This window comes from Salmo trutta, chromosome 38 (genome assembly GCF_901001165.1).
Source record: "Salmo trutta chromosome 38, fSalTru1.1, whole genome shotgun sequence".
NCBI lineage: Eukaryota > Metazoa > Chordata > Actinopteri > Salmoniformes > Salmonidae > Salmo > Salmo trutta.
In genome coordinates, this window is record NC_042994.1 from 32,711,559 (window position 1) to 32,725,943 (window position 14,385).

At 40.6% G+C, this 14,385-nt stretch overlaps 1 protein-coding gene across 1 annotated transcript in view; it reads left to right on the forward strand.

The window, feature by feature from the left end:
• Positions 1 to 6,974: 6,974 nt before the first annotated feature.
• LOC115178606 (gastrula zinc finger protein XlCGF17.1-like) overlaps positions 6,975 to 14,385 on the forward strand; it is a 15,547-nt gene continuing 8,136 nt past the window's right edge. The window contains exon 1 of the mRNA XM_029739860.1: positions 6,975 to 7,335. Coding sequence (XP_029595720.1) covers positions 6,975 to 7,335 — 361 coding nt within the window. The remainder of the gene's footprint in view (positions 7,336 to 14,385) is intronic.

Here is a 14,385-nt window from a genome sequence, read left to right on the forward strand (position 1 = left end):
TGTAATCAATGTGGGAAGAGTTTTGCTTACTCAAGCAGCCTGATAGCACATTTAAAAACACACACATGAGAGAATCTACTGCGCTGACTATGGGGAGACCTTTTCAAAATCACCTACATTACAATCACAGCAGAGAATTTACACAGGAAAGAAATCTTATTGTATTTTAATTAATAATGTCACAATGTAGAATCCCAAATGTTTGCCCCCTGTTCTATTGATTTCAGCATGATATGGATATTAGGGGAAAAAAATCCAGGCTCTGAATTGAAAGAGTTCTATTTATGTGATTAACAAAAGAAAGTGTTGCGTTACACTTACCTCGTTGGTGACCCACTTCAATCAAAATATAACACTTCAAAATGTAGCGAGCTGTTCTCTACAAATTGTCCTCTAACCAGTGATTCCGTGTGGTGTTTGAGCTGTTAGTTTTCACAGGACGTTCAACCTCATCTCCCCCCACTTGCTCAATTGATTTCAATGTGATATCGTTGAGTGATGCCAAGTAAGTGTTGCGTTTCTCTTCGGTTTGGGGACCCCTACATTTAAATGTATCTCTCCAAGATGTAGCTGACTGTCTTCTGCAGGTTGTCCTCTAGCCAGTGAGGTAAAATATATCTCCCATTTCCATGTGTTTTTTTGTTGTTGTGTTAGTTTCAACAGCACGTATAACCTGATTTTTATCCGATCGATGTCCGTAATTTATTGCCACTTGTCAAAACAACAGTGTTTTTGGTGCTTGTGCAGTTTATAAGGAGCCTGTTTAAAAAAAATGAATGGAATATGATTATTATTGTGTTTGTGTATATAGTACATTTTTTGTTTTAGATTTTCAATATATCACAAACTGTTTCTGCATATTGGTTATTGATTTGGACACGTTAAAAATGTTTTGACTTTGGATATCCCACCTAGCAACATGTAATTGAAAAGACGTTGAAAAAAAGACCGAAGTTCAATTTACGTTTTTTTTGAAGTATTAAAGACTTATTTCTTTTCAACGTTTTTTACTTTTATATTATCCCATTACTCACCATTAAGTTAATTATTGCCAATACATATTAACAAAGGGGTGTACATTCGGTTTTGATATTTCAACATATTTACATTTCATGTAACATTTTAGCAATCGTAATTATTTATGCAACCAACTGACAATTTGTTTTTACGATTATATTGTTGACTAACAATGTGGTAAAACAAGCTTATATTTTTGGTTGGATATTACATCCTATTCTTACTATTTTAATCAATGTAATTTCCTTAGAATGCTCATTAGTCTTTCAGCTTTATTGTTCTTTAGTTTTTTATCCTCTTATGTTTGTTTTATAGTAAATATTACAGTTTTTATTTTCATTCGATTTTTTTCTTTGAAGCGCATTGCTTTGCATCCATGTCTGAAATGTGCTCTATAAATAAAACTTGATTTGATTTGAACATATTGCAAAACAAATTAACCCAATGACTGACCGACCAATCAACAGACTCTTGCAAAACCAATGAACAAGTCTGTGCAAAAGCAACACATCTTGGTCCATATTAGTATGAAAAACAAAATAATTTCAATATATAGTCCACTGTCAAAATTGTGCTTGTGTGGTATGTAAGTTTAGTATCTCTTTTCAACAAATCAAGTACATTTTTTAAATCAACAATATGTGAAAGGATTCAACTACTGAAAACTGAAACAAACAAATGGATCAACCAGATCAATCCCACTTTTCCAGCCTGCTGAAGGCGTGGTGGAGTGGTAAACACCACCCCCGGCTCTACCAGGGGCTTGAGGTGGTCTCCCACAGCTCTGCTTATGTCATGTTCTGTGGCCTTGCTGTTCCGTTTCTTGACTGCCCCTGCAGCACAGAAAGAAACACATTTAGTCATATTATACTGAACAAAATATAAACGCAACATGTAAAGTTTTGGTCCCATGTTTCATGAGCTGAAATAAAAGATCCTAGAAACTTTCCAAATGCACAAAAGTTTATTTCTTTATAATGTTGTGCACAAATTTGTTTACATTCCTGTTGGTGAGCATTTCTCCTTTACAAAGATATCCATCCACCTGACAGGTGTGGCATATCAAGAAGCTGATTAAACAACACGATCATTACAAAGGTGCACCTTGTGCTGGGGACAATAAAAGGACACCATGCCACAGATGTCTCAAGTTTTGAGGGGCTGTGCAATTGGCATGCTGACTGCAGGAATGTCCAACAGCTGTTGTCAGAGAATTTAATGTTCATGTCTCTACCATAAGCCGCCGCCAACTTAATTTTAGAGAATTTAGCAGTACGTCCAACTGGCCTCTCAACCACAGACCACGTGTATTGCGTCGTGTGGACGAGCGGTTGGGAACAGAGTGCCCCATGGTGGCGGTGAGGTTATTGTATAGGCAGGCTTAAGCTAAGGACAACAAAGACAATTGCATTTTATCGATGGAAATTTGAATGCACAGAGATACCGTGACGAGATCCTGAGGCCCATTGTCGTGCCATTCATCCGCCGCCATCACCTCATGTTTCAGCATGATAATGCACGGCCCCATGTTGCAAGGATCTCTACACAATTCCTGGAAGCTGAAGAGGTCCCAGTTCTTCCATGGCCTGCATACTCACCAGACATTTCACCCATTGAGCATGTTTGGGATGCTCTGGATTGACGTGTACAACATTGTGTTCCAGTTCCCACCAATATCCAGCAACTTTGCAGAGCCATTGAAGAGCAGTGGGACAACATTCCACAGGCCACAATCAACAGCCTGATCAACTCTATGTGAAGGAGATGTGTGGCGCTGCATGAGGCAAATGGTGGTCACACCAGATACAGACTGGTTTTCTGATCCCCAACCCTACCTTTTATTTTAAGGTATCTGTGACCAACATATGCATATCTGTATTCCCAGTCATGTGAAATCCATAGATTAGGGCCTAATAAATTTATTTCAATTGGCTGATTTCCTTCTATGAACTTGTTAAAATAATTTTATATCTTGATGATAATAATCAATAATCAATAAGCCTTGACTAATTCCCAAGGTTTGGAAGAAAATGGGTTAAATAATTAGGCAAGGACTCAGCTTTCTGCAAAAGGTTCATTCAGCTTTATTCAGAGAACGTTCTGAGGTCAAGATAACAAAACAGTCATTATATAGTTTCTTCCTTACTTACGCACATGCATTTACACACAAACTGTTGGTGACCTGCATCTCCCCCTTTGACTTCCCACACTGTTTATCACTATCCAGCTCAGCCTGTTCCTTTCCCTCAAGGTTAGGAACCCCTTGAAGTTTTTACTCCCTTTACCATCTGTCCCCTGTCCTCTTGGGCACACTAAATACACACACACATTTCTCTCCCTCTCCAGCCTCTACTAGACTTTCTGGGACTAATCGATCATTACATTGATTATTCATTAAGCATGCTACATGACCTATAATTCATAATGGTTTATTGATTAATTGACCTTTATTAGATAATTATCTTATCAGAACTGTAACTCAGTAAAATCTTTCAAATTGTTGCATGTTGCGTTTTAAATTTTTGTTTGTTTGACCTGTTTTCTATTGATATTTCTTTGTACATCTATTGTAGGATAAATCAATGTTAGAGTTTACATAAGCTGGCCATAAATGGGTGTTGCATGAGTTTTTTTATTTAGGCTTCTTCTAACCCAATGCTTTCTACTACAGATAATAAAACGATTAGGTATCTTTAGACCATCAGAATAAACTGTCTGTCAAATTTCCAGTCTTTCTACTACAGATAATAAAATTATTAGGTATCTTTAGACCATCAGAATAAACTGTCTGTCAAATTTCCAGTCTTTCTACTACAGATAATAAAATTATTAGGTATCTTTAGACCATCAAAATAAACTGTCTGTCAAATTTCCAGTCTTTCTACTACAGATAATAAAATTATTAGGTATCTTTAGGCCTACAGAATAAACTGTCTGTCAAATTTCCAGTCTTCAAGAATAGGAAGTATTTGTATTTATTATGGATCCCCATTAGTTCCTGCCAAGGCAGCACCTACTCTTCCTGGGGTTTATTATGGATCCCCATTAGTTCCTGCCAAGGCAACAGCTACTCTTCCTGGGGTTTATTATGGATCCCCATTAGTTCCTGCCAAGGCAGCAGCTACTCTTCCTGGGGTTTATTATGGATCCACATTAGTTCCTGCCAAGGCAACAGCTACTCTTCCTGGGGTTTATTATGGATCCCCATTAGTTCCTGCCAAGGCAGCAACTACTCTTCCTGGGGTTTATTATGGATCCCCATTAGTTCCTGTCAAGGCAGCAGCTACTCTTCCTGGCGTTTATTATGGATCCCCATTAGTTCCTGCCAAGGCAGCAGCTACTCTTCCTGGGGTTTATTATGGATCCCCATTAGTTCCTGCCAAAGCAGTAGCTCAGGGCTCTCCAACCCTGTTCCTGGAGAGCTACCGTCCTGTAGGGTTTCGCTCCAACCCTAATCTACTGCACCTGATTCTAATAATTAACTGGTTGAGAAGCTGAATCAGGTGAGTTACAACTAGGGTTGGAATGAAAACCTACAGGAGGGTAGCTCTCCAGGAACAGGGTTGGAGATCCCTGCAGTAGCTACTCTTCCTGGGGTTCAGTAAAACTAAGGGAGTTATAGAATTTGTAAATATTACAATACATTCACAACAGATTTCACAACACAGGCCCCTAATCCACTACCACATATCTACAGTGCTAAATCCATGTGTACGTGTGTGTATAGTGATTATATTATTGTGTGTGTGCATGCATGTGTCTTGTGTTTGTGTTGTTTCACAGTCCCTGCTGTTCCATAAGGTGTATTTTTATCTGTTTTTTAAATCTAATATTACTGCTTGCATGAGTTACTTGATGTGCAATAGAGTTCCATGTAGTCATGGCTCAATGTAGTACTGTGCGCCTCCCATAGTCTGTTCTGGACTTGTGGATTGTGAAGAGACTTCTGGTGGCATGTATTGTGGGGTATGCATTGGTGTCCGAGCAGTGTGCCAGTAGTTCAAACAGACAGCTCAGTGCTTTAAACATGTCAATACCTCTCACAAATACAAGTACTGATTAAAGTAGTCACTTTAATTAACTCTACCTACATGTACATACTACCTCAATTAACCCCCTCACATTGACTCTGTACCGGCACTCTTTGATCAGAGGTTAGTTTGTTTAATAAGGATTGTAAGCCGGATTGCAACCCAGAGTATACACTTACAGTGATTTGCAAGGAAACACACTCACTACAAAATATGGTGTTTTCCCTTTTTATCCCCTACTGAGGATCAGCCCGCCCAGGGTGATGTCCCTTAACTTTAATACAATGTAAGCTCATAATTAATAGTTGCTAATACAAAGATGTCTCTGCTAGGCGGAGTTCAGCTTATTGTTATTTGTGGTTAGTTTCCCAATCCTTCTTCCTCTTATTGCTATCATGTGCTAGGCAGAAGTAAGACTGGAACATAGTATCAACTGAAGGTATAGTTCCAACAAACAGTCATGATTTTTGTACAGTTGACCTCTACATGCACTTACAAGGTGTCTACCACTGATTCTTCATCCCTCGACAACTACTGTGATTATTATTATTTGACCATGCTGGTCATTTATGAACATTTGAACATCTTGGCCATGTTCTGTTATAATCTCCACCCGGCACAGCCAGAAGAGGACTGGCCACCCCTCATAGCCTGGTTCCTCTCTAGGTTTCTTCCTAGGTTTTGGCCTTTCTAGGGAGTTTTTCCTAGCCACCGTGCTTCTACACCTGCATTGCTTGCTGTTTGGAGTTTTAGGCTGGGTTTCTGTACAGCACTTTGAGATATCAGCTGATGTAAGAAGGGCTATATAAATCAATTTGATTTGATTTGATTTGATTCAAAGCAAAAGCAAAACATTAATTAATTGTACTTTTGTAATTACAGGTGTTCCTATAATGCACAGATATTATAACATTCCTTTCAGAACAAATTCTTATTTACAATGACGGCCTACACTGGCCAAACCCAGACAACGCCGGGCCAATTGTGCGCCGCCCTATGGGACTCCCAATCACGGCCGGTTGTGATACAGCCTCTACTTTTAAGGGCCAGCTGTGCTGCCCTGTTCTGAGCCAATTGTAATTTTCCTAAGTCCCTCTTCGTGGCACCTGACCAAACGACTGAACAGTAGCCCAGGTGCAACAAAACTAGGGCCTGTAGGACCTGCCTTGTTGATGGTGTTGTTTAAGAAGGCAGAGCATCGCTTTATTTGTTATACTTCTCCCCATCTTAGCTACTGTTGTATCAACATGTTTTCACCATGACAGTTTACAATGGACATTGCACAAACGTTGCCCAGAAGAAAACAGTCGAGAGGGAAGAATTTTTTTTTTTTAAGAATCGATGGATGTGTTTGTGTTACAAAGACAAAAGATCCCTATTTTCTGCTGTAAATATCATATTGATGTGCTCATAAAGACAGCATGCCTACACTTTACCTAACAAATATAAAAAATTCCTTGTGTTTACAGTCTGCTGACCATCCCCTACCAGATCCCCTGCTGTCCTTTACCCCTCAGTACCATCACAGATACCCCTCCCTCTTCCTTTTTATCTCCACCCTGGGTGCCTGATGATCTCCCATTAGGCTCAGCTGGACCCCACCACATAACCTCTAGCCAGGTGAATATCAAGAGCTTCACCAGAGAGACGGAAGAGGAAGTGAGACATCTCACTCCCTCATTTTTTCTCTGTTTCAATGAAAAGTCAATGAGCTATGTAGACCTTACCCAGCTGCTATCGCATTGGTGTCTATGGGAGAGCCACTCCCTTAAGTAGACAATGGTAAACGGCCTGAGTGAGCTATCTTCATTTATCCACTAGCTTTATGGTGTCAAATCCAATGCAAAAGTCGAACGAGCACTAGGTGGCGTGCGCAAGCAAGATGAAACATCATTGCGCGAGCAAACACTGAGTCGAGAGAAGAAAATGGTCAAGCAATTAGAGGACGGGTCCAACGAGCTTCACCAGAGGACGGGTCCAACGAGCTTCACCAGAGGACGGGTCCAACGAGCTTCACCAGAGGATGGGTCCAACGAGCTTCACCAGAGGACGGGTCCAACGAGCTTCACCAGAGGACGGGTCCAGCGAGCTTCACCAGAGGACGGGTCCAGCGAGCTTCATCAGAGGACGGGTCAAACGAGCTTCACCAGAAGACGGGTCCAACGAGCTTCACCAGAGGACGGGTCCAGCGAGCTTCACCAGAGGACGGGTCCAACGAGCTTCACCAGAGGACAGGTCCAACGAGCTTCACTAGAGGACGTGTCCAGCGAGCTTCACCAGAGGACGGGTCCAATGAGCTTCACCAGAGGACGGGTCCAGCGAGAAAATCATTGTCACAGATCAAAAATAAAAATGTCTTAAACAGTACATAAAGAATGGGCTGACAGGTGGGTGCGTGTCTAGAAACCTTAGATTGGTCACTTTCACTGGAGTGATGAACGAACTAACAAATTCCTGCCATTGGCCAGTCCAGTGTTGTGATTGGCTATTACGAACCTTCTGTTTGCAATGCACTGTAGAGCCGTCTGTATAGCTAGCTAGCTGGGTTGAGCAGTACGCGCCGAACGACTTGGGAAACCCAGCAGCTTGATAACCAAATGAATTGGTAAATAAATTCTAATAGGTATACTATACCTTGAGTTGAGGGGAATCTACTTGTTAGACTTAGCTAGCTTATTACTTGTTAAACTTAGCTAGCTTATTACTAGTTAAACTTAGCTAGCTTATTACTTGTTAAACTTAGCTAGCCTATTACTAGTTAAACTTTGCTAGCTTATTACTTTTAAACTTAGCTAGCTTATTACTTGTTAAACTTAGCTAGCTTATTACTAGTTAAACTTAGCTAGCTTATTACTTGTTAAACTTAGCTAGCTTATTACTTGTTAAACCTAGCTAGCTTATTACTTGTTAAACTTAGCTAGCTTATTACTAGTTAAACTTAGCTAGCTTATTACTTGTTAAACTTAGCTAGCTTATTACTTGTTAAACCTAGCTAGCTTAATACTTGTTAAATTTAGCTAGCTTAAAACTTGTTAAATTTAGCTAGCTTAAACTTGTTAAACTTAGCTAGCTTAAACTTGTTAAACTTATCTAGCTTATTACTTGTTAAACCTAGCTAGCTTATTACTTGTTAAACCTAGCTAGCTTATTACTTGTTAAACTTAGCTAGCTTATTATTTTTAAACTTAGCTAGCTTATTACTAGTTAAACTTAGCTAGCTTATTACTTGTTAAATTTAGCTAACTTAAAACTTGTTAAACTTAGCTAGCTTATTACTTGTTATACTTAGCTAGCTTATTACTTGTTAAACCTAGCTAGCTTATTACTTGTTAAACTTAGCTAGACTATTACAACTTAAACTTAGCTAGCTTATTACTTGTTAAACTTAGCTAGCTTATTACTTGTAAGACTTAGCTAGCTTATTACTTGTTAAACTTAGCTAGCTTATTACTTGTTGAATTTAGCTACCTTATTACTTGTTAAACTTAGTTAGCCTATTACTTGTTAAACTTAGCTAGCTTATTACTAGCTAAACTTAGCTAGCTTATTACTTGTTTAATTTAGCTAACTTAAAACTTGTTAAACTTATCTAGCTTATTACTTGTTAAACTTAGCTATCTTATTACTTGTTAAACTTAGCTAGCTTTTTGCTTGTTAGCTGGCAAAACGACAAGCAGACAGTCAGCTCTAGAAAATACCATTAATAAGGACCTTTTTTTCAATTTCTGCCAAGAAATGAACCAAATCTAACTGCACAGGACCTGCTTCTTTAAAAAAAAAAAAATTATTCAACTAGGCAAGTCAGTTAAGAACAAATTCTTATTACCAATGACAGCGGGTTAACTGCCTTGTTCAGGGGCAGAATGACAGACTTTTAGCTTGTCAGCTCAGGGATGCGATCTAGCAACCTTTCAGTTACTGGCCCAACGCTCTAACCACTAGGCTACCTGCCGCCCCTATTCTTGATACTATTTGAAAGGAAACACTTTGAGTTTGTGGAAATGTGAAATTAATGTAGGAGAATATAACACATTAGCTATGGTAAAACTAACAAAAAAACAAACGTTTTCATTTTGATTTTTTTTGCATCATCTTTGAAATACAAAACAATAGGCCATACAATGACCTAGGAATCTAGATGTAATTTACATGTTGTCCACAAGATGGCAGCAGTGTGTGCGCAAAGTTTCCAACTGATACATTGAAGATTGACATCCCTGCAGAATATTTTGTATTATGGGGGGGGGGGGGGGGGGTCTAGATGTTGTTTCTTTGAAGTTGGCTCCCACAGGTCACAGGTCATGTTACTTTCTACCCCTATTGAGGATTACAAAAATCTGGTTAGAACTCAAGTTTACTGCGTCTTATTTTATTTAATCTTTATTTTAGTAGGGGTGAGCCCTGCATCAATACATCAAATACACAACACACACACACATATATATATATATATATGAGTATATGAGTATGGGGTACACAATCACTATTATGAAATATGTGGATCAATAGGCAGTAATAGACACATAGACTATACTAATATATTGTATGCCTCAGGTCTATAAAGGGTTTTCCTTTATTTTTTACTATTTTCTACATTGTCGAAGACATCAAAACTATGAAATAACACATATGGAATCATGTAGTAACCAAAAAAAGTGTTAAACAAATCTAAATATATTTTATATTCTTCAAAGTAACCACCCTTTGCCTTGATGACAGCTTTGAACACTTTGATCGAGTTAGGATATAAAAATGTTTTTTTTATCAAACAAAACTATGCTACATTTTATCTCTGGGACCCTCTGGATGACAAATCAAAGCAAGATTAGGGAGGGAGAGAGGGTCAAAGAGAAAGGGAGAGAGAGGGCCCAAGAGAGAGGGAGGGAGAGAGGGTCAAAGAGAGAGGGAGAGCGAAGGTCAAAGAGAGAGGGAGAGAAAGGGACACAGAGGGTCAAAGAGAGAGGGTCAAAGAGAGAGGGTCAAAGAGAGAGAGAGAAAGAGATAGAGGGAGAGAAAGGGTCAAAGAGAGAGAAATTAAAATGAAATAAAACCAATCGTTGAAATTGTTTTAACTTTTTGTAAGAAAATAAAACATTCCCTCAACTGCGTTTCCCACTCCAATCAGCAGAGGGCGCTGTAGGTCTTTCAGGCAAGTCTGCCAGAATGTGACGTGTGGAGATTTGGACTCTTCTTTAAACAACAACAGCTAGTCGGTCGTCACTAGTTACCACAGTCACAAAGTCTTAATTATGGCTAAACCTCGCCCATTTCTACAACTTATATTCTTAAAATGTGATTTTTAAACCTAACCTTATTTCTAACTTTAAATAAAGACCAAAAATGTAGTTTGTTTCCATATATTTTACGATGGCCAATGTTGACATTGTGGCTGTGATAACTAGTGACAAGCCAACTAGTCAGCCATGTTCTTTTATAGTTCAATGATAATGGTCAGCCACTTCGGTAGCTTGCTAGCTGAAACATTGAAGCTCTAGACTCGTTCATGTATATTATCCATTGTGTTTTAAACTCACTTCTGTCGTCTAGCTAGTTATCCCATTTAATTTCATATTTACGTTGTTGTTATAAGTCAGCTAACGTAGCTGGCTGGTTAAATTCACTAGCCTAGCTAGCTAACTGTTAGCTAACATCCCCGACCATGAGTTCACTAAGCTACTCTCCTGTTAAAGAAGAGGCAGTCTGCTGGACGGAGAAAGAGGGTCTGTGGCTGAACGTTGTTGTGAAAGAGGAGAAGGAAGAGGAGGATGTCACAGTAACAAAAGAAGATGAAGATGTTGTAGTGAAAGAAGAAGAGGACGAGAAAGAGGAGGGAGAGATAACTGGTATATTGGAAGAAGAGGAGGAGGAGGAGGATCTGATTAACACCAGTAAGTAACTTACTGTCTTAAACCCGATTTACAATGCAGTTGTTGAACTAAAGGGCAAGGTCACACAGTAACAGTCACACTCCCACTATCAAATCAGACATTTTTTGTTGTTGTTACAATCAGGGCCAAGTCTTGGTCTTGTGACTAGACGTTGTATTGCTGCCTTTCAGGGGGTTGCACAATTTGACAACTGGAAAAGGGAAAATGTTCAATTGCACCACCATCTAACCCTGCACCTATACACTATCCCCCAAAACCCACCACCCAATCCCAATACTTTGGCCCTAAATCACATTTACATTTTAGTCATTTAGCAGACGCTCTTATCCAGAGTGACTTACAGTAGTGAATACATACATTTCATACATAAAAAAATAATAATTGTACTGGCCCCCCGTGGGAATCAAACCCACATCCCTGGCGTTGCACACACCATGCTCTACCAACTGAGCCACAGGGAAATTAACATTTTTATTTATTTAACCTTTATTTAACTAGGCAAGTCAGTTAAGAACAAGTTATTATTTACAATGATGGCCTACCTGGCCAAACCCGGAGGACGTTGGGCCAATTGTGATTCGCCCTATGGTACTCTTGATCACGGCTGGTTGTGATACAGCCTGGAATCAAACCAGGGTCTGTAGGGACGCCTCTAGCACTGAGATGCAGTGTCTTAGACCGCTGCACCACTTGGGAGCCAGGCCATCCCACTACTTTGGCCCTAAAGGATCCTACACCAGGCCATCCCACTACTTTGGCCCTAAAGGATCCTACACCAGGCCATCCCACTACTTTGGCCCTAAAGGATCCTACACCAGGCCATCCCACTACTTTGGCCCTAAAGGATCCTACACCAGGCCATCCCACTACTTTGACCCTAAAGGATCCTACACCAGGCCATCCCACTACTTTGGCCCTAAAGGATCCTACACCAGGCCATCCCACTACTTTGGCCCTAAAGGATCCTACACCAGGCCATCCCACTACTTTGGCCCTAAAGGATCCTACACCAGGCCATCCCACTACTTTGGCCCTAAAGGATCCTACACCAGGCCACCCCACTACTTTGGCCCTAAAGGATCCTACACCAGGCCATCCCACTACTTTGGCCCTAAAGGATCCTACACCAGGCCATCCCACTACTTTGGCCCTAAAGGATCCTACACCAGGCCATCCCACTACTTTGGCCCTAAAGGATCCTACACCAGGCCATCTACCTGGCCATCTACCTGGAACCCCGTCTCTCAAAACAATAAAGAAAGGCTAGGGTAGAGAGCATCTTTCAGCTGTCCTTTTGCATTTATTGATGGGAAGAAGATTGGATTGCCCGGACGTCAAGTGAATGTCTGATTCTGACTTGAGACTACTGACTGACTTAAACGCTGTGTTCTCAGGTATATTGCTACAATCAATTGAAATCTTTGTGGTCCTACTCTTTGTAAGTCAAATGAAAACGCTACCAGTTAGCTAAATTACTCCTGAGTAAGTCCCTTGTCATTATTACATTCACACTGTTTTCTATCACCCGGTTCTTAAATGTTGTGAAAACGGGATTCATCATATTGATCACAACTACCTCGGTTTACAGCCTGGTCTCACAGACTAGACGTAACATAGTAAAAATAAATCTGGGACACTCAAATACTGAACAAAAATATAAATGTAACATGCAAGAATTTCAACAATTTTACAGAGTTACAGTTCATATAAAGAAATCAGTCAATTGAAATAAATTCACAAGGCCATAATCTAGGGATTTCACATGACTGGGCAGGGGTGCAGCCATGGGTGGGCCTGGAAGGGCATAGGCCCACTCACTGGGGAGCCAGGCCCAGCCAATCAGAATACGTTTTTTTCCCACAAAATGGCTTTATTACAGACAGAAATAGTCCACAGTTTCATCAGCTGTCTGGGTGGCTGGTCTCAGACGGATGTGGAGGTCCTGGGCTGGCGTGATTGCATGTTGTCTGCGGTTGTGAAGCCTGTTGGACATTCTACCAAATTCTCTAAAATGACGTTGGAGGAGGCTTATGGTAGAGAAATGAACATTAAATTCTCTGGTTTTGGTTTTGGTAGACCTTCCTGCAGTCAGCATGCCAATTGCCTTCAAAACTAGAGACATCTGTGGCATGTTCTGTCAACTGCACATTTTAGAGTGACCTTTTAATGTCCCCAGGACAAGGTGCACCTTTAGAGACATTTATAGAATTTGGCAGTACATCCAACCAGCTTCACAACAGCAGACCACGTGCAACCACGCCAGCCCAGGACCAACTCACATCCGTCTTCTTCACCTGTGGGATTGTCTTAGACCAGCCACCCGGACAGCTGATGAAACTGGGGGTTTGCACAACCAAAGAATTTCTAAACAAACTGTCAGAAACCATCTCTTGGACGCTCATCTGCGTGCTCTTCGTCCTCACCAGGGTCTTGACCTGACTGCAGTTTGCCGTCGTAACCGACTTTAGTGGACAAATGCTCACCTTCGATGGCCACTGGCATGCTGGAGAGGTGTGCTCTTCACGGATGCGTCCCAGTATGGTGTCGGGTGGGACAGTGGTTTGCTGATGTCAAGAGTGCCCCGTGGTGGTGGGGTTATACTATGGGCAGGCATAAGCTACGTAAAGCAAACACAATTGCATTTTATCGATGGCAATTTGAAAGCAAAGAGATACCGTGACGAGATCCTGAGGCCCATTGTCGTGCCATTCATCCGCTGCCATCACCTCATGTTTGAGCATGATAATGCACAGCCACATGTCGCAAGGATCTCTACACAATTCCTGGAAGCTGTAAATGACCCAGTTCTTCCATGGCCTGCATACTCAACAGACATGACGCCCATTGAGCATGTTTGGGATGCTCTGGATTTCAGTGTACAACAGCGTTTTCCAGTTCCCGCCAATATCCAGCAACTTCGCACAGCCATTAAAGAGTGAGGGAACATTCCACAGGCCACAATCAACAGCCTGATCAACTCTACATTTTTGTCATTTAGCAGATGCTCTTATCCAGAGCGACTTACAGTAGTGAATACATACATTTCATACATTTTTTATTCCCCCCCCCGTACTGGTCCCCCGTGGGAATCGAACCCACAACCCTGGCATTGCAAACACCATGCTCTACAGATGCATGTCTGTATTCCCAGTTGTTAAATCCATAGATTAGAGCCTAATGAATTTATTTCAATTGACTGATTTCCATATTGAAACTGTAACTCAGAAATGATTGCATATATATTGTTTATATTTTTGTTCAGTATATATTTAACCAGTTATTCATATCACTGTATTTTGGTTTTCTTATTTTTTGTCATTTAGCAGACGCTCTTATGCAGAGCCATTTACAGGAGCAATTAGGCTTAAGTACCTTGATGTGCCCTTGAGTGACAGATTTGTCACCTAGTCTGCTCTTGGATTCGAACCAGTGACCTTTCGGTTACTGGC